Raw genomic sequence first — 19,251 nt, 5'->3', positions numbered from 1 at the left:
TTTTATATAGTTTATAAGGTACATCTAGATCATCATTACTATTGGGAGACTCAATACAAATATTTATAAAGTTTTAAAAAGGTTCTAAACGGCATTTATAAGACTTTTATAAGTTTTTTTATAAGGTTTACAAAGTTTTTCTATGTTTTAAAATAATTTTTAAAAGGTTTTTAAAAGGTATATATATGGTATTTAAAATTTACACACATAGAAAGATAATTTGTGTCTAAATATATAAGCTTACACATTTTTTTTTTATAAATATCAAATTTTTTACTTTTTAATTTATAAAAAAATACCTTTTTCCATACCAATTTTTAAAAATACCCTTATTTCAAAATTTATTTAAAAAACCACAATAAATGTTGAAATTTATCCAAATATGTGTGTAAACTTATAAATATACACACAAATTACCTTTATATATGTTTAAATTTTTATATATCTTTCATAAATAGCATAAAATAACTTATAAATACCTTTTAAAAACCTTTACCTTATAAACCCTTTTAAAAACCACTTAAAAACCTTTTAAAACTTGTAAAAATGATTTAAAATCTTTTAAAACATTATAAAATATTTGTATCAAACTTCCAAGTAGTAGTTCTTATATAGAAGTACCTTATAAACCATATAAAACTTTATAATTTTTCATATTTAAACATAGATATTTTTGAAAATGGATAGATAGAGGAGGTATTTTTGAAAAAGGGTACACAAAAGGGGTATTTCTCAAAAATTCTCTTTAATTTTTTATAATTATTTTTTAATGTTGTTAAAAATTCTATTTTTATCTTAATATTAACAAAATTAGATATAAAATGTTGCGACATCTTATGTTTTTACTTGACACTTATCATGATCACGTGAGTTAGTAAATTTAAAAACCAAGTTTCGACATATAATCTCGTTTAATTGTTAAACTTAAACCATAATTTTAATTTATAAAGATAAACCATAATTTTTATTTATCATTTATATACCCAAACCAACAAATAACCTGATTTAATTGTAAAATTAAAGTTGAAACCTTAATCCTCTTATGTAAACAAAAACCGCCGTATATTCTTGTTAATTATAAATTTTAAATCCCTATCTTATTAATAAAACAAATTGACATAACTGAAATTAGGTTATTTGTTTAATTTATTAATAATTTTTAATATATAATTCTTTATAATATTTATTTGATATATTTTCTTTTTCGATAGGGTTAATAATATTTCTATTTTATCCAAATATTAACAAAATTAGTTACGACACGTATCAATATCTTATAATTTATAATTGACACGTGTCACGATCTTTTTAATGCCTAACTTTGAAAACCAAGGTTTATATAATAAGATAGTCATAGAAACTTCTGAAAAGATATTTATTTTGGAATATTAACATTTTTAAAAAATTTAACAAGAAAGCTTTTTTTTTTTTTGTTAAGAAAAGAAATGGAAAATGATGTAAACAAAAAATAAGGAAATATCCCACCGAACTACTGTGATTAATTAACATATTCAAAGAAGGAAAATTATGATCCGCATATTTAGGAAGATGAATGTGTAAACCAACTTGCGCGTGGAAGAGAGAGAAATAAACTACTTGCACTATTGGTGCCTCACAAACCAATTAAAGTCCTAAAAATTGCCAACGTGTACAAATTAGGGTTTTACCTCACAGCCATCGAACATTCTCGAAACTTTTTAAACAGCCTGGCGCCTTAGATCTTAACTCTCAATAGCCAAATTTTGACCGTCCGATCAAACTCGAGCCTCAACCCAAAACTCTATATAAACAAATCTCTGCTTCATTGCTTCTTACTAAAAATAAACCCTAGCCGCTCTATCGTCGTCTTCGTTCTCTCTTTTTGTTCTCAGTCTCTGTTCTTAGATCTCTTGTAGTTTTCAAATCTTCCGATAAGAATGTCTGGTAAAGGTGAAGGTCCCGCGATCGGTATCGATCTAGGTACTACTTACTCTTGCGTTGGAGTATGGCAACACGACCGTGTTGAGATCATTGCCAATGATCAAGGAAACAGAACCACCCCATCTTACGTAGCTTTCACCGACTCCGAGAGGTTGATCGGTGATGCCGCTAAGAATCAGGTCGCCATGAACCCTGTTAACACAGTTTTCGGTACGTATCTCGTTCTCTTAGCTCTATTTTTTCTTAAAATCTAGATCTCTCCATCGTAGTTAGATCTATTGTTTTATCTTATTAAGATCTATTATGTAGGAACGTTTGTTTATGTTGGATTTAGGGTTTTATTAGTAGATCTGGAACTCAATCGTCTATGTTAGTTATTTCACATGAATCTCGTTTATATAGTTTAAGTTGGTTGAGCTCTACAAAAAAAATTCTCTTACTATTTATAGCCTTTGATTTTTGTATTTGTTAGGTTTGTTAGATCTTTATTCGTTGCGTATTGATTACGATTCAATTATGTTTCAGATTTGTTTTTTTGTCTGTATACTTAATCTGTTTGATTTCTTTTTGTTTTGCAGACGCTAAGAGGTTGATCGGTCGCCGTTTCAGCGACAGCTCTGTCCAGAGTGACATGAAATTGTGGCCATTCAAGATTCTTCCAGGACCTGCCGACAAGCCAATGATCTACGTCAACTACAAGGGTGAAGAGAAACAGTTCGCTGCTGAGGAGATCTCTTCCATGGTTCTTATTAAGATGCGTGAGATCGCTGAGGCCTACCTTGGTGTCTCTATCAAGAACGCCGTTGTCACTGTTCCTGCCTACTTCAACGACTCTCAGCGTCAAGCCACAAAGGATGCTGGAGTTATTGCTGGTTTGAACGTTATGAGAATCATCAATGAGCCCACAGCCGCAGCTATTGCCTACGGTCTTGACAAAAAGGCAACAAGCGTTGGAGAGAAGAACGTTCTTATCTTCGATCTTGGTGGTGGTACTTTTGATGTCTCTCTTCTTACCATTGAAGAGGGTATCTTTGAGGTCAAGGCAACAGCTGGTGACACCCATCTTGGTGGGGAAGATTTCGACAACAGAATGGTCAACCACTTCGTCCAAGAGTTCAAGAGGAAGAGCAAGAAGGACATCACTGGTAACCCAAGAGCTCTTAGGAGGTTGAGAACTGCCTGTGAGAGAGCAAAGAGGACTCTTTCCTCCACTGCTCAGACCACCATCGAGATTGACTCTCTATACGAGGGTATTGACTTCTACTCCACCATCACCCGTGCTAGATTTGAGGAGCTTAACATGGATCTCTTTAGGAAGTGTATGGAGCCAGTTGAGAAGTGTCTCCGTGATGCTAAGATGGACAAGAGCACTGTTCACGATGTCGTCCTTGTTGGTGGTTCCACCCGTATCCCTAAGGTTCAGCAATTGCTTCAGGACTTCTTCAACGGCAAAGAGCTTTGCAAGTCTATAAACCCCGATGAGGCTGTTGCATATGGTGCTGCCGTCCAGGGAGCTATTCTCAGTGGTGAAGGAAACGAGAAGGTTCAAGATCTTCTGTTGCTCGATGTCACTCCTCTCTCCCTTGGTTTGGAAACTGCCGGTGGTGTCATGACCACTTTGATCCCAAGAAACACAACAATCCCAACCAAGAAGGAGCAGGTCTTCTCTACCTACTCAGACAACCAGCCTGGTGTGTTGATCCAGGTGTACGAAGGAGAAAGAGCCAGAACCAAGGACAACAACCTTCTCGGTAAATTTGAGCTCTCCGGAATCCCACCGGCTCCACGTGGTGTGCCTCAGATCACAGTGTGCTTTGACATTGACGCCAATGGTATCCTCAACGTTTCTGCTGAGGACAAGACCACCGGACAGAAGAACAAGATTACCATCACCAATGACAAGGGTCGTCTCTCCAAGGATGAGATTGAGAAGATGGTTCAAGAGGCAGAGAAGTACAAGTCTGAGGATGAGGAGCACAAGAAGAAGGTTGAAGCCAAGAACGCTCTTGAGAACTACGCTTACAACATGAGGAACACCATCCAGGACGAGAAGATTGGTGAGAAGCTTCCCGCAGCAGACAAGAAGAAGATCGAGGACTCTATTGAGCAGGCGATTCAGTGGCTCGAGGGTAACCAGTTGGCCGAGGCAGATGAGTTTGAAGACAAGATGAAGGAGTTGGAGAGCATCTGCAACCCAATCATCGCCAAGATGTACCAAGGAGCTGGTGGTGAGGCCGGTGGACCAGGTGCTGGTGGAATGGACGATGATGCTCCTCCTGCTTCAGGCGGTGCTGGACCTAAGATCGAGGAGGTCGACTAATCTGTTGGATCATGACCTCTCTCTCTTTATCTCTCTATCTTTACTTTGGATCGTTTAAGACTTTTTTTTAATCTCGGGCTTATTTGAAGGAGCCCATTTTGTGTTTTATTTGGTTAGCTTTTTTGAACAATGCCTGGTTATTCCAGCTACGATGACGGATAATATCAGAAGTTTTCTATATTCTCTACTCCGTATGACTTTCCAACTTTATATTCATGGTTTTTTGTCCTATTTAAGATTCCTCTGGTAGTAGAGTGACCTTTTTTTCTTTCTCCTCCTTTTGGATATGAGAAAGTCGGGTACTCAAACAAGGAAATTTTATTAACGAGTGAAGAAAATTACTTTTGGATTGAGGTAAACAAAGAGCAGCTACGAATACTTATAAATGAACGAAATATATGAAATGTTTCATGATTACTATTGTACAAATACATAAACGTTAGAAATTCAAAGTTCATGAAAATAGTGTAGTTGCAATTTTATCCAACAGTTTCAGATCTGAATTCCATTAAAACTATCATGAAATCTGAAGTTGGATGAGCAAATCTAAGAGCATGTTTATTGGTGGCTTTGTAAGATTTTGTTAAGAAATGTTTTTTAAGAGTTGGAAACATGTGTTGTTATGTCTTGTGTCACAGTAAAAACTATCTTGTATATATAAATACTTCCTCTAATTTGGACTAAAATTTTGACATTACTTTTGCTAAAATAAATATTGTTTTAATTAAATTTTGGTATAAATATCGTAATTCACAAGAATTAAAAAAGAATATAAATATTATGAAAGTAATTTGTTGTCATTAAATTTAAAAGTTGTTTTTTTTAACTTTTTTTATCAAATGATTTTTTTTTTCTTCTTATTATTGAGGTAATTCAAAAAGACATATTAAATATATATAAATTTTCTATGAGTTCTCAGAAAAAGAGAGGTCTCACCACGGCCCACAAGACAATGGCCCGTCTATAAAATATCTTATAGGCCCGTTAATCTGCCACAAGATCTTACGTGGCGACTGATAAGCCGATCTTCATATGAACGTTATAGTAGTTTTCCAATTTCAGACACGCGCTTTCCCGTTTTTGGACAGTATCACTTTTTTCCTTTTCATTCCCGGAACATATCTGACTTAAGATTTGTAAAAAGGTAACCATCACTTCACGACCGTCGGATCGATATCCAACCTAATCTAACGTTGAATAACATAGCACCCGAACATTCTGGAAACACAAGTCTTGAGCTTATATAATCCAAGGCTCCGATGCTCTTTTCTTCACAAAACAAAAAACCTAGTTCCCTTCTCTGCTCTTAAAGAATCTTTCGTCTCTTAGCTAAAAGCTTTTTTTTGTTCTCTCTCTTTTGTTGCGATAACAATGGCTGGTAAAGGTGAAGGTCCTGCGATCGGTATCGATCTTGGTACCACCTACTCTTGTGTTGGAGTATGGCAACACGACCGTGTCGAGATCATTGCTAACGATCAGGGTAACCGTACCACTCCATCGTACGTTGCTTTCACCGACTCCGAGAGGCTGATCGGTGAGGCTGCTAAGAACCAGGTCGCCGCGAACCCAGCCAACACTGTCTTTGGTATGTAAACTCTCGTCTTATTACACTCTGGTCTTGATTCTATGTGTGTTTCGTATCTGAGTTAAAGTTCGAATTTTTAGGGTTTACATAGGATAATGTTACTCGCCCAAACGTTTTTTACTTACTTGTTTTGCGAATACCCGTAGGATGATTATGAACTATTCCTGTGAATTTGTTAAAGTTCGAATTTTTAGGGTTTACATAGGATAATGTTACTCGCCCAAACGTTTTTTACTTACTTGTTTTGCGAATACCCGTAGGCTGATTATGAACTATTCCTGTGAATTTGTTAAAGTTAGGGTTTTTATCTTCTCTGACCTAAGTTTAAGTTGATGATTTGGTCTTGTAATGTCCAACTTTTGATTTTTGGTTTTATGTTTCGGTTTATTGATTTTGTTTTGTTCTATTTGTCTAATTGTGACAGATGCAAAGAGGTTGATTGGTCGTAGATACAATGACGCAACTGTCCAAAGCGACTTGAGGTTATGGCCTTTCGGTCTCGTCTCTTCTGGAACTGCTGACAAGCCATTGATTGTAGTCACCTACAAGGGAGAAGAGAAACGATTCGCCGCTGAGGAAATCTCTTCCATGGTTCTCATTAAGATGCGTGAGATTAGTGAAGCTTACCTTGGCACCACTATCAAGAACGCTGTGGTCACTGTCCCTGCTTACTTCAATGACTCTCAGCGTCAAGCTACAAAGGATGCTGGTGTCATCGCTGGTTTGAATGTTCTGCGTATCATCAACGAGCCGACCGCTGCTGCTATTGCCTACGGTCTCGACAAGAAGGCAACCAGCGTTGGAGAGAAGAACGTGTTGATCTTTGATCTTGGTGGTGGTACTTTTGATGTTTCTCTTCTTACTATTGAAGAAGGTATCTTCGAGGTCAAGGCTACTGCTGGAGATACTCATCTTGGTGGTGAGGATTTCGATAACAGGATGGTTAACCACTTTGTTCAAGAGTTTAAGAGGAAGAACAAGCAGGACATCACCGGTAACGCTAGAGCTCTAAGGAGGATGAGAACAGCTTGCGAGAGAGCAAAGAGAACTCTTTCTTCCACCGCACAAACGACCATCGAGATTGACTCTCTGGCAGGAGGATTTGACTTCTATGCTCCAATTACCCGTGCTAGATTCGAAGAGCTTAACATGGATCTTTTCAGGAAGTGTATGGAGCCTGTTGAGAAGTGTCTCCGTGATGCTAAGATGGACAAGAACTCGGTACATGAGGTTGTCCTTGTCGGTGGTTCTACCCGTATCCCCAAAGTTCAACAGCTTCTCCAAGATTTCTTCAATGGCAAGGAGCTCTGCAAGTCTATCAACCCTGATGAGGCTGTTGCATACGGTGCAGCTGTTCAGGCTGCAATTCTAAGCGGTGAAGGAAACGAAAAGGTTCAAGACCTTCTCTTGCTTGATGTCACCCCTCTCTCCCTCGGTCTTGAGACTGCTGGTGGTGTCATGACCACTTTGATTCAGAGAAACACAACAATCCCCACCAAGAAGGAGCAGGTCTTCTCCACTTACTCGGACAACCAGCCTGGCGTGTTGATCCAAGTCTACGAAGGTGAAAGAGCCAGAACCAAGGACAACAACCTTCTCGGTAAGTTTGAGCTCTCCGGAATCCCTCCAGCTCCTCGTGGTGTCCCTCAGATCACAGTCTGCTTTGACATTGATGCCAACGGTATCCTCAACGTTTCTGCTGAGGACAAGACCACCGGACAGAAGAACAAGATCACCATCACCAATGACAAGGGTCGTCTCTCCAAGGACGAGATTGAGAAGATGGTGCAAGAGGCAGAGAAGTACAAGTCGGAGGATGAGGAGCACAAGAAGAAGGTCGATGCCAAGAACGCTCTTGAGAACTACGCTTACAACATGAGGAACACCATCCGTGACGAGAAGATCGGTGAGAAGCTTCCGGCTGCAGAGAAGAAGAAGATTGAGGACTCGATTGAGGAGGCAATCCAATGGCTTGATGGTAACCAGTTGGCTGAAGCTGACGAGTTTGAAGACAAGATGAAGGAGTTGGAGGGTCTTTGTAACCCGATCATCGCTAAGATGTATCAAGGAGGAGCTGGTGGTCCTGGAGCTGCTGCAATGGACGAAGATGAAGCTCCTCCTGCCTCAGGTGGTGCTGGCCCCAAGATCGAGGAAGTCGACTAAGTTCTCTCTTAGTCATGTTTTCTTTAAATATGAACTCTCTCATTGGTGTTTGTTTTTATGTTTTGTCTTTGTTTGTGTTGTTTGAGCCCAAGTACTTTCTCTTTGTTTCTCTGGTGACCCTTTCTCTTTATGATTCTGGTTAATGAGTAATTTCTCTTTGGTACTTTCTAATGAAAATTTCTCTAGTTGAACTTATGCGTGTCGAATTCTTCACAGGCTATACAACTAAAAGGTGGATTGAGTAGGAGACAAAACGATAAAACTACTCTTTTGTCTAATAAAATGAAATCTAACAATAATATAAGACAATTACATTATGAATGAATGCTTTACTTTATTTTACATGGGAAACAAAAAACCTTGTATACTAATCAAATTGAACTATTGTTAAATACAACTTGCTCTGAAGAATAAAATACATATTGCAACCGAAGACGAAAAACTAAAGTGAAAAAGTTATAATTAAAAAACAGCACTTGTGCTTTTGCTTCTGCTTATTTTCCCATTGTACAACAAAATGCTCTTACAAAAAGATGGTTGCATCTTCTATCCGAGGTGGTGTGAGCGTAGACAAACTCTAACCTCGTGTTCTTCCTCCATTCCTCCTCTCAATTTTGGAACCACAATCTCTAAAACTGGTCCAGTCCCATCAAAATATGCTTCGATCTTTGCTTCTTCCGGAATCCGATTTGGCAATTGTATCTCCCTCATGAATTCCCCCGGAGGACAATGCTCTGCCGTCTGATCAACCAGCTTGAAAGTCCGGTCCCGTCTCTTCACATACGAAGCTCTCGAAGTGCTCAATGCTGTGACCTTCACGATCCCATTTGTGATATTGTTCCTCCATGAAACCTTCACGGTGTTCAAATCCACAAATGGAAGAGTTATTACAACCAGATAAGCTTCTTCGTCCTCGTACACCGTTTTTGCTGCAGTGACGGGTCCGCAGCTATTCTTCATCACTCCAGTGAAGTCGTTTACCCAACTGGGAGGGTCCTTGGCATGGTGGGTCTCAATGTTGTTAACAGTCAAACAACATTCTTCTTCGCTGCTTCCAGGAGATAAAAACTCTTTTCTCTTCTTGTTGTTGTTGTTGACTCCCCCACCTGGAGATTGATCAGAAGAGTCCCCATTGCTACTGAATGACGCATTACTTGTCAAATGTAAGCCCGATCCACTGAGAATCTTCTTGGCGTTATTTAGTGCCGGTTTTGTAACATGAGGCGGTCTCTCAAGCTCAATATCCGTGTTGGGAAGATTTCTCCATGAACCGAAATCACTAGCATCAGGAGGGATAGTGAACTTCAAATCTCGACCGGTCAGCTCCATCCATCTCTTCTTATCTTCTTCACTGACACACAACAAACTGGGAGAAGGCACAAACTCGATCCCATGAAGACACTGAGGGTTAGAGAGTCCTCTGTAATGCTTCCTCTGCATTCGGTGAGACCGAACAAACCCTTTCTCCGCGCTGAAGGGAAAGGGACGCTCGCCCTGACGGGAATGCCCATTCATATAGCTTCTCAACTGCATTTTCCCGAGAGCATTCTCGGGTTTATCCTTAAAAGCCCACATATACATGTTCTCCATATCATGCTGAACAAGAAAAACATCCAGCTTGAGATCAGATTTATCAAACCCAGTAAAACACCCTGCTCCTCCGCCATTACTAGTTTCCCTAATGACCTTAGACTTTGATTTCTCGTTCAACGCAGGTCTGAAGTAGAAGCTAAAGAAAAACCAAGCTCCCCACATACTATCACCTCGCTTCAAGCATTTCTTAGCGACTTTACTGGGAACCACATTGAGAAACGTCTCGGTCTCGTAGACATGAGAGCTCAGACCAACATCCAAAATGTTATCACAAGAATCCAAGTTCCACGAAGGAGAGCTTCGTCCGACAGACAAAGGGAGATTGATGTCTGGTGGATTGTAAAGAGTGATTTGCCTATTACCATTGTTCATCTCCAGATCAAGTTCCTCATGCGAAGAACCACTGGAATCCATAGATAAGAGCGTAGAAGGATGATGATTCTCCATTGACAAAACAGTAAGAATAGAACCTTTCATTTCACAAAAAACACTTCACCTTCTTCACTTGTTGTCCATTTCTGTTATATCTATAAAAGCTTTTTTTTCTTTCAATCCTCCACAAGATCTCCCAAATCCCAGATCTCCCAATTAACCCACATATCGAGTAAGATCCCAAATCTCGATTCCCAGAAAACAAATTAAAAAAAAAAAAGACCTCTTTCAATCTCAAGATGAAGAGATGTTATAAGTAGAAGACTGCTAGAGAAACACAATATCCAACCCTAACCCTAGAATTTCCCGAAATCCCCCAAAAAGCGGCGGGAAACTCCGACTCAAACCCATCCGTGAGATATACATATCGAAATCTTTTCTATCTTAAAAACAAAAATATCCCCTTTTTTAGCTACAAATTACATTCAAAGAAGCCAACTTTGAAGAACAGAGGACCTCTAAGAATCAGAACCCAGAGAATACCTTTTGAGATAAGCAATAATGGATGGAGACGATGAGATTGATGGATTCAATAGTGGACGACACAACAAAAGCTCCCCCATTTCATTCACAATATTATAAAGAAAAAACCAATCTTTTATTTTTACTTACACAACAGAGTTTGTGTTTGTGTTTTTATTGTGAAAAGCTTTCTCTTTTGGGAACGGTGGGAATGAGAGGTGTTTATGTAAGAAGAAGATTGATGTTAGGGGTGGGGGGGAAGGTTCGTGGGTGAGTGAATGAGAGAGCTAAAAGAAAAATAATAAGAGAGAACGAGCCTGAACTAGATACTACCTGATCCCCCCCACTCTCTCTCCCTCTATCTTATTATTATTACTTATTTTTCATTAATTATAGGTTTCATCTAATAATTTACACACAAAAAAAACTGTTTCTTTTCTTCTTCTTCTCTCGTCTTCTCTTTTACACAATTTTTATGCGTGCTTATCGTGGTGTTACATGTGCTTATCAACGACAACACAAACCCATTTGTTATTTAAATAAATTATTAAAAGCTTTCTTATAGTATCATTCAATTGGCATATTAATAATTATTGTTGGAAAATAAGTTTTTTTTATTTATTTATATTGTTGTATTACTGGCCGGTCTCCATGTAATAAACCAAATTTCGAAACAATGGGTCTTGTACAAGCAACTACAACTATTATATTTAACAAAACAGATGTTGCATATTTCGTTTGATATCTTTGGTAGCAATTATAATTGTGATGTGATGGGTCACTTAATTTTATATGTATAGTTTAGCAATGTATTTTAGTACTAGTTTTTATATATCGTTTGGTAGTTAAAGGTTGATCACAATACATCATAAACAAAGTGTGCACATATATGCTTTTGTATGTGTCGCATAGGTAGCAATGTCTTCTTAACACTTACAAACTCTGTTGTAGCTTTGTGTTTATATTCGTTGGCTAATATCTTAAAGGATTCGAGATTATTGTGACAAGCTCTTCTTTTTTGTTTGTGCTATATGGATTGTTGGAGAAAGAAATAAAAAAAAATGTTGTAGTCTAAGTGGAGACATTGTTGGTGATTAGTTGAGTGATATGATTACTAGTTATAAAATATTATTCAAATCAATTTTTTTGTAGTGACAAACTGCATTATTGTGCCCCCAGTGAGTGTAACAAATTAATAATATTTGTTTAAATATGATTATATATCCACTAGAACAGGATTATGCGTCATCATCATCAGTGTTAGTATCCAACGGCCTTACGAGTTTAATTACTTAATCCAGCTTTGTTGACTACCTAAGTGCATTATAAATCCTAAAACAACCGAATCAAAGATAGGATTTGAGGATAACTACGAGGATAACATATCTTTTAATTCTTCTTTTAATGCCTTTTGAGTCAATTTTTATGAGTATCATGTAGCGTGTTTGATGCGTTTCAGTATTTCACCATATACATATATATGATCAGTTTATAATTCAAAATACGAACTATATAAGCAAATGCTACAAATTGACTACAATATATGTAGGTATTTGCGAGTGTATATATGCATCCATGTGTTGTACTGTTATCCAGATTTTAATTCATGCAATACATGTTATATATAACACGTTGCATATATTGTTCAAATCTCTCATCTTGAAAGTAGGTGAACATTTGAACAAACAAAAATCACTTAAATAGTGAAATACTAGAAGATAATATTCCTAGTTTTGATTAAAATTGGCTACTTTCATAATTTTTAACTCTATTTTTTAATATATATTTGAGACATTAATGCATCTAATAAAAAAAACTAAGGGAGTACGTATACAAATCATATTAATACAGTAATGTAAATTTTGTTTATCGCATGTTCGGGTTCTCAAGAGACACCTTAAAAACATTATATAGAATACTACTATATTAGATATGAAGGGAAGTTGACGAAAGAAAAAAAGAGAGAAGAAAGAATCAAACATGACTTTAAAGAAAAAAGAAAACTCAATAATTGAGATCTGAGAGGACATTGAAGATGACCCCCAAAAGATATTGGGAGTTGCCACCTCTCATCTCCTAAAAACAACGACAGATAAACAAACACATTTCCGATAAATTAATCACACTAGTAGCTAATTAGACCATTACTCTGTAATGACCTATTGTGTGTGCCTGACAACACACAGTAACATCAAAGTAAACAAATCAAATTTGAGAATATATATATATATGTTATAACATCCTGTGATAGTACATAGTTAGTATGATTTATGAATAAATATAATTATCATTGTGCTGGACCGAGGCTAGTCCAGACCGGTCGTCGGATAGGTTTTCTGGAGTTTAGATGTTTTGGTATCTATACTCAAGTTCCAAACGTATAATCCATAGTATTTTTTTGTTTTTAATTATTTTGTTAATTGAACACAAATACCTAGTGTAAAAGCACTTGAACTTGACCAATCACTGAATTTAAATGTTTAATTCTACGTACTCCAACTCGTTTTAAAAAACAAAAATAATACTATAATCAAGTATTCATAGAGAACAAAATGCAAACTCATCCACCAATCATAGAGAACAAGTGGCAAGTGCCAAATGGTGGTAATTTTCATAACATATCCTCTTTTTAGAAAACAAAAAAAAAACAAAACATTGTCGAATGTTTTAGTTGATTAATAATTCCAATAACAATTTAACCCAAAATTTGTCACAAAAATAGTTTTCGGTAGTACTATTATCGTGGTAACATGCAGATTTAACCGACCTTTCATATAAATAGTATGCATAAATCCAAAAATGGTCCAAAATTTCTTCATAAATATTTATTTCGATATTTTTTCCATCTAAAAATAAATAAAAGAATAAAGCGACAGACTAAGACTATGTATATTTATTTATTTTCTTTCGTTACAATGCAAACGCAACTATCTCACACGTTGAAGCACTAACGTGTGTGAACTATAAGCATCTAGGGAAAAAGAAACAAAAAGTATTTGACAAATTTTTTTTTAAAAATACGTAGTTTATTTTTTATAGTTACAAGTTGATGATACGGACCATGTCTTATAAGCCGAAAAATTCAAAATAAACTTTATAAGCGATAATTTTTTAAGTCAATAATATTATTAATAACTTCATTGCAAACGTACCAAACATTTTTCAAGATTCAGTGAACTTAATATAATTTCTTTTTTAATAACAATTGGATCGAATACAGACACAGCTGTCGACATATAATAGAGACAGACAGACATACATAAATTTTATTTATTTATTTGGTCCGTCAACCGATTTATCAAAGAAGTTTTTTAGTTATACGTGTTTGGGTTTTATGAATATAAGCCCAATGGGTTATGAAGGCCCATCCATTTAGATCCCCGCCTAAGAGCAAACACGATGCGGTTACATTATCTTGTTAGATATAACACGTGTGCCGATTAAATGGCACGTGACCTTTAAAACTATAATAAAAAATGTAGTTGAAGCGGTATGTTATTGGGCCGGGCGTCTTTTTCTTTTTGTATGTCTCGATAGGGCCCAACTCAATCATTGAATGAGGGCTACGTCATTACATGAGACGAGATAGCTATGTAACCTCGACGACTCACTCACTCTTTCATCCGAGCTCAGAGACGACAAGAGCTCAGTCGATCGTACTGTAGAATCAAGCCCTGTGAGCCTTTTGTTTGAATGTGATGATGGCTCGATTGAATTCAAGGTGGTTGACTGGTTGGTGATAGAGGAATCCATCTGACTGGTTACTTGCAGGACAAGGGAGAAGATGATGATGTCAAATTGTCAATCGTGTCTTTTTCTTCTTCTTCTTCTTTTGTGCACCACCTAATTTGTACGTAAGAGCAACCATGCACACTATATCATCCATCTCACATGTGACTAATTTTTTATTTTTTATGATACCACAGCTGTAAAAATTGAGAAGAAAGAATATGCCAAATCTTTTAAACGTTTCCATGAAAACTCCATTTTCACGAGTAAACAAATTTATACGATAGGCATCTTGCCCGTAAGTTACGCGATCCTCCTCCAGGATCCCTTGTGAGTAAATTAATCAATCCCTCTCAAATTGGCAGTACACTGGTGATATCTACGGATACAGGCTCCCCTCGCCCGTGGAGCGTTACCGATTTATTCTATGAATGAAGTTGTATTTGAGCTTTGTCCACGTTTTAGTGTGCTTATAATGTGTCCTTTTATCATGAATATCTCAGAATCCAACAACAAATATATCTGCTTAGCTTGTAGCAACTTCCTAGCTTCAACGAAACTCCCAAACGCATCTTCATCAGTAGAGGTAGCTTGAACCACCTCAATGCAAGTACCAACTGGTGGTCATTTCTATAATATATCCTTACAATATAATCGTCCAACTTTTATGTTTATTAACAATTCTAATTACAGTTCAACCCAAAGTTTGTCATTTAAATAGCTACTAGTATTGTTGTGTTAACATGCATGGTCTTTACGCAAAAAAACATAGCTATTTATTTCAATATTTTTCATCTAAAATAAAGAAATAAATACTGACTATCTCATTATATTCTCACGTTAACGAAAAAGTCAAAAATTAGTCAGTATAAACTTCAATGTAAACGTACCAAACATATTAATTTCAAGATTCAGTGAACTTAATATATACTATATTTTTTAAAAGTATTATTACAATTGGAATAAATATAGACACGACGACTGTCAGGGCAGTGTCAACATATAATAGAAACAGACAGACAAAATTTTATTATTTATTTGATACGTTACCTATTAATCTGAGTTTTGATTACACGTGTTCGGGTTTAAAGCATATAAGCCCAATGGGTTAAGCGAAGGCCCATTTAGATCCCCGCCAAAGAGCAGAAACGATGCCGTTGCGGTTGGGTTCGAACACAGAGAGTGCGTGTGTGTTTTGTTGAGAGGCTTATGGCTTTTGATGAGATTGGGCTATGGAGAACTGTCTATGTGTTGTTGTTGTTTATAGCGGGAACTCTCTCTCTCTCAGTAATTTCATCTCCGATTTGTTCCTTTCTTCTCATCTCATCTCTGTAATAAAAGAGTAAGAAAAAAAACTAAATAAAACCCTAGATTATCTCCTCTCTTTTTATTTTTGTCCGCCATTGAAGGATCACTGTGGTTCGTCTTTGAGATACTGATTCCGTCTTTTGAACAGATTCGAGCTTTGGCTTTGTTTCTCTGTGTATCACTAGGGTTCCGCTAGATCTCATCTGACTGGTTGATACCCATTTCATAATTTTTGTTTTAGCTTTGTTGATTGTTGGATTGTTTTGTGAGGATTGAAATGGGAGCTGCACTGGATGATGAAAACAATTTTAGGGTTTACAAGATTGTGTGTTCGGTTTTAGTCAACGATTGATTTGAGTCGAGGACAAAACTAAAAGCTTTGCTAATTGAATTAGTTCTGTTGTTGACTTGTTTAATTGTATAAAAATGTCTACAGAAGGAGAACGTTTTTGTGTGAGTAATGGAGATGGAATTGTTTGTCACTCCAGAGAAGCAGAGGCAGCATCCTTCAGTGAGCTTGGAGAAGACTCCTGTTAGAAGGAGGTTGATAGTTGATGATGAGTCTGAAATTGGGTCAGTCTCTATATTATTGTACAATTCACCCCACAAGTTATTTTGAGTTTGAGCTTAAAGTGTACTTATTGGAATGGATCTGTCTTGTGGTGTTAAAAGATCAGAGAAGAAAGGGCAGTCAAGAACTGCTGGAGGCGGCCTTCGCCAGTTCAGCGTTATGGGTCAGTTAGTTTCTCTCTTTCCTTTACTGCAAAAGCACCTGAAGTATTGTATTGGTGTTGATCAACTTCACATTCATGTGGGTTTTCTCAGTTTGTCAGAAGTTGGAAGCCAAGAAGATTACTACATACAAAGAGGTAAAACGCTCTTCTTCATTGAAGAATTTGTGATGTAAACAATGAGTTAGCCGAAGATTTGTTGTGGTCTTAGAGTTTTACATTTAATATGCATTACACAATTGATCTTTACATGAATATAAAGAAGCCTTGCTCTTATATCACAGTGTTGTGTCAGATAATGTGGAAAAACCTATGTCTGAGACTGTGGCTCTTGTGATTCCAGGTTGCAGACGAGATCATTTCAGATTTTGCCACAATCAAGCAAAACGCTGAGAAGCCTTTGAATGAAAATGAGGTAAGCTGATAGTATCTGTCTGCGTTATTGAAATTATAGAAGTTATAACAATATTCTCTTATGTCCAATTAGTATAATGAGAAGAACATAAGGCGGAGAGTCTATGATGCACTCAATGTGTTCATGGCCTTGGATATTATCGCAAGGGATAAAAAAGAAATCCGGTGGAAAGGACTTCCTATTACCTGCAAAAAGGACGTGGAAGAAGTCAAGGTTCAGCTTCCAAGCGTGCCCTTTTGATCTTCTTCTGTTTTTTTTAGCTCTCTGGATCATCTTTTTTAACTATTCTTTTTGGATATCGGATGCTCGCATTGGCAGATGGATCGAAATAAAGTAATGAATAGTGTGCAAAAGAAGGCTGCTTTTCTGAAAGAGTTGAGAGAAAAGGTGATTCTCTTTCGGCTTTTAAATGTTGATTGAAATCTATATGCAAGACTTACAATTGAAGATCTTGTTATGCATTGTTAGAGATGTAAAAAATTATCGATTGGCAGGAATTCTATAGAATTCGTAAGCATCTGTTTACTTTGAAGTTAGCATATAATAGTAACTGTGTATCTACTCCGTGCTTGTATCATTTTATGTTGTCTTAATGAAATGATAATGGTCGTCATACGTGTTGATTATATGCGTTTCCACAAATGTTGTCTTTTTCAGGTCTCAAGTCTTGAAAGTCTTATGTCGAGAAATCAGGAGATGGTTGTGAAGACTCAAGGCCCAGCGGAAGGATTTACTTTACCATTCATTCTACTTGAGGTACTTTGAATTTCTTATCTTCCTTAGTTTCTTTTTCATGTTTTCGATATCTTTATCTGCCTCCATCTCAAATCTCTCTATAGACAAATCCTCACGCAGTAGTGGAAATCGAGATTTCTGAAGATATGCAACTTGTACACCTCGACTTTAATAGGTACAAACATCAACATTTCTTTTCAGAATCAAGATCAGTTTTGTTCTGTCTTAAATCCGGGATTGAAATCTTTTTTTTTTCCTTTCCCTTGACTTTGCATTGAGCAGCACACCTTTCTCGGTGCATGACGATGCTTACATTTTGAAACTAATGCAAGAACAGAAGCAACAGCAAAACAGAGTATCTTCGTCTTCATCTACACATCAGCAATCTCAACACAGCTCTGCTCATTCTTCCTCCAGTTCTTGCATTGCTTCTGGAACCTCAGGCCCGGTTTGCTGGAACTCGGGATCCATAGATACTCGCTGACCAAGAAAACTGAGATTATATTCCCAAATTCTCCAAGAAGAAGAAGAAGAGGAGCAAGTGATGATCTAATTGGTATACTAAAAAATTATACATCTGGTTTTCATGTTCAACTGGGAGAGACTGTAAAATGACAATTCATAGGCCTTATCCAATTTTCCTTTTTATTGGAACTTCATGGAATATTTCACCGGAAACCGATTTGGTTTTACTTTGATCTGAGATTATTGATTTAAACCAAACCTAGCCGAGTTGAACCGATTGGCTATTGTATACTGTGCGTAACTACATGTTAAAACCATTTTAATTTCCGGTTAGGTCCGGTTCCCGAAACTAGTGAAGGCGATCTAGTTAATTAGATTCAGTTCACGCGCGTGTACTACGAAAATCTTAAATTCCAATTCCCATGCAAATAAAAAACAGAAAATATTGTTTTTTTTTTTTGTTTATAGTAAAGTTGTAGAAAAAAAAGAGAGTCATCGCGGCGGTTCGAGGGAAAGAAAAGCAAAATTAGTTGGGGACACCTCTCGGAAGAATGTTGGACTGTTTTAATTAATTTAATTTTACTTTATATGTTTTAAAAAACTTATATGTATATATATTCTTTGTAGTTATATTTTTACTACCAACACTTATATGTATATATTCTTTGTAGTTATATTTGTACTACCAACACTTATATGTATATATTCTTTGTAGTTATATTTTTACTACCAACCTACTTATCTTTTAACATTTTTGATCATTTCATGATAGATATTACAAGTAGTTAGTGTTGGTCCACTCAATTAGTCCAACCTCTCCTATGTTTAATTCGTATTCCGAAGAATTGGAACCGTAATCTTTTTAAGATAACATATAATTTTCTTTTACTTAAATAAAAAAAATTATAACTTAAAAACAAAAAAAAAACAATTATAACTTTAGCTTATAGAAGATCTAAGATATCACAACTGAAGTTGATCTTGAATACTAGACCTAACTCTGACGACGTATTATATATCATCTTTTATTTTGTATTTGATATTTTGCATGTTTATATAATGTTTCTAAAGTTCATGACATACATCAGTATTATCATTATTAGTGTCTTAGTGGTATCTATTTATATACTTAAAATTAAACTAAAAATAAATAGTATTACCGACTTTGATTTTTGAAAAACACAACCAGTCAAGCTAAGTACTTTTTCCGAATATATAAATAATTAGCACACACACAGTACACAGAAGTAGCAGTACATTGCCAGAAAGAGAGAATCAGAAAGAAACTTATGAGTTAAGCAATTGAACACACTCACTCTCTCTTCCATTTTCCCAAAACCCTAAGCAAATATGCATATATATATATATAATATATAAAACAAAAAGAGCCTCG

At 36.3% G+C, this 19,251-nt stretch overlaps 4 protein-coding genes across 6 annotated transcripts; 3 read left to right on the top strand and 1 right to left on the bottom strand.

Moving 5' to 3' along the window:
- The first annotated feature begins 1,812 nt into the window (after window positions 1-1,812).
- LOC17882339 (probable mediator of RNA polymerase II transcription subunit 37e) lies at window positions 1,813-4,450 on the top strand. The gene is made up of 2 exons (XM_006287172.2): window positions 1,813-2,130; window positions 2,499-4,450. Exons 1-2 carry the CDS (start codon window positions 1,917-1,919, stop codon window positions 4,238-4,240), a joined length of 1,956 nt encoding a protein of 651 aa, XP_006287234.1. The 5' UTR covers window positions 1,813-1,916; the 3' UTR covers window positions 4,241-4,450.
- A 1,062-nt stretch (window positions 4,451-5,512) lies between these two features.
- On the top strand, window positions 5,513-8,183 carry LOC17883937 (probable mediator of RNA polymerase II transcription subunit 37c). The gene is made up of 2 exons (XM_006290141.2): window positions 5,513-5,825; window positions 6,250-8,183. Exons 1-2 carry the CDS (start codon window positions 5,612-5,614, stop codon window positions 7,986-7,988), a joined length of 1,953 nt encoding a protein of 650 aa, XP_006290203.1. The 5' UTR covers window positions 5,513-5,611; the 3' UTR covers window positions 7,989-8,183.
- Window positions 8,184-8,332: 149 nt separating this feature from the next.
- On the bottom strand, window positions 8,333-10,735 carry LOC17881070. The gene has a single exon (XM_023780206.1). The coding sequence runs from the start codon at window positions 10,056-10,058 to the stop codon at window positions 8,535-8,537; it is 1,524 nt and encodes a 507-aa protein (XP_023635974.1). The 5' UTR covers window positions 10,059-10,735; the 3' UTR covers window positions 8,333-8,534.
- Window positions 10,736-15,385: 4,650 nt separating this feature from the next.
- On the top strand, window positions 15,386-18,116 carry LOC17883053 (transcription factor-like protein DPA). 3 transcript variants are annotated; one of them, XM_006288311.2, is made up of 10 exons: window positions 15,386-15,546; window positions 15,949-16,085; window positions 16,185-16,246; window positions 16,338-16,381; window positions 16,587-16,658; window positions 16,731-16,871; window positions 16,977-17,045; window positions 17,316-17,414; window positions 17,498-17,568; window positions 17,676-18,116. In XM_006288311.2, exons 2-10 carry the CDS (start codon window positions 15,973-15,975, stop codon window positions 17,875-17,877), a joined length of 873 nt encoding a protein of 290 aa, XP_006288373.1. In that variant the 5' UTR covers window positions 15,386-15,546; window positions 15,949-15,972; the 3' UTR covers window positions 17,878-18,116. The 3 variants fall into 3 exon arrangements, with proteins under 3 accessions (XP_006288373.1, XP_023636496.1, XP_023636494.1); XM_023780728.1 differs by lacking the exon at window positions 15,386-15,546 and adding an exon at window positions 15,556-15,623; XM_023780726.1 differs by lacking the exon at window positions 15,386-15,546 and adding an exon at window positions 15,566-15,722.
- Window positions 18,117-19,251: the final 1,135 nt, after the last annotated feature.

Source organism: Capsella rubella, unplaced genomic scaffold (genome assembly GCF_000375325.1).
Source record: "Capsella rubella cultivar Monte Gargano unplaced genomic scaffold, Caprub1_0 scaffold_6, whole genome shotgun sequence".
Classification (NCBI taxonomy): domain Eukaryota; kingdom Viridiplantae; phylum Streptophyta; class Magnoliopsida; order Brassicales; family Brassicaceae; genus Capsella; species Capsella rubella.
The sequence above is the reverse complement of the archived record's forward strand: the minus strand, read 5'-3'. Positions and strand labels throughout refer to the sequence as shown.

Bases quoted from the DNA above. Each gene is read 5' to 3' on its own strand.
- LOC17882339 (XM_006287172.2), top strand. From the start codon at position 1,917: ATGTCTGGTAAAGGTGAAGGTCCCGCGATCGGTATCGATCTAGGTACT. The intron at 2,131-2,498 runs GTACGTATCTCG...TTTGTTTTGCAG, and splicing joins CCCTGTTAACACAGTTTTCG to ACGCTAAGAGGTTGATCGGT.
- LOC17883937 (XM_006290141.2), top strand. From the start codon at position 5,612: ATGGCTGGTAAAGGTGAAGGTCCTGCGATCGGTATCGATCTTGGTACC. The intron at 5,826-6,249 runs GTATGTAAACTC...TAATTGTGACAG, and splicing joins CCCAGCCAACACTGTCTTTG to ATGCAAAGAGGTTGATTGGT.
- LOC17881070 (XM_023780206.1), bottom strand. From the start codon at position 10,058: ATGAAAGGTTCTATTCTTACTGTTTTGTCAATGGAGAATCATCATCCT.
- LOC17883053 (XM_006288311.2), top strand. From the start codon at position 15,973: ATGGAGATGGAATTGTTTGTCACTCCAGAGAAGCAGAGGCAGCATCCT. The intron at 16,086-16,184 runs GTCAGTCTCTAT...TGGTGTTAAAAG, and splicing joins GATGATGAGTCTGAAATTGG to ATCAGAGAAGAAAGGGCAGT. The intron at 17,046-17,315 runs GTGATTCTCTTT...TGTCTTTTTCAG, and splicing joins TGAAAGAGTTGAGAGAAAAG to GTCTCAAGTCTTGAAAGTCT.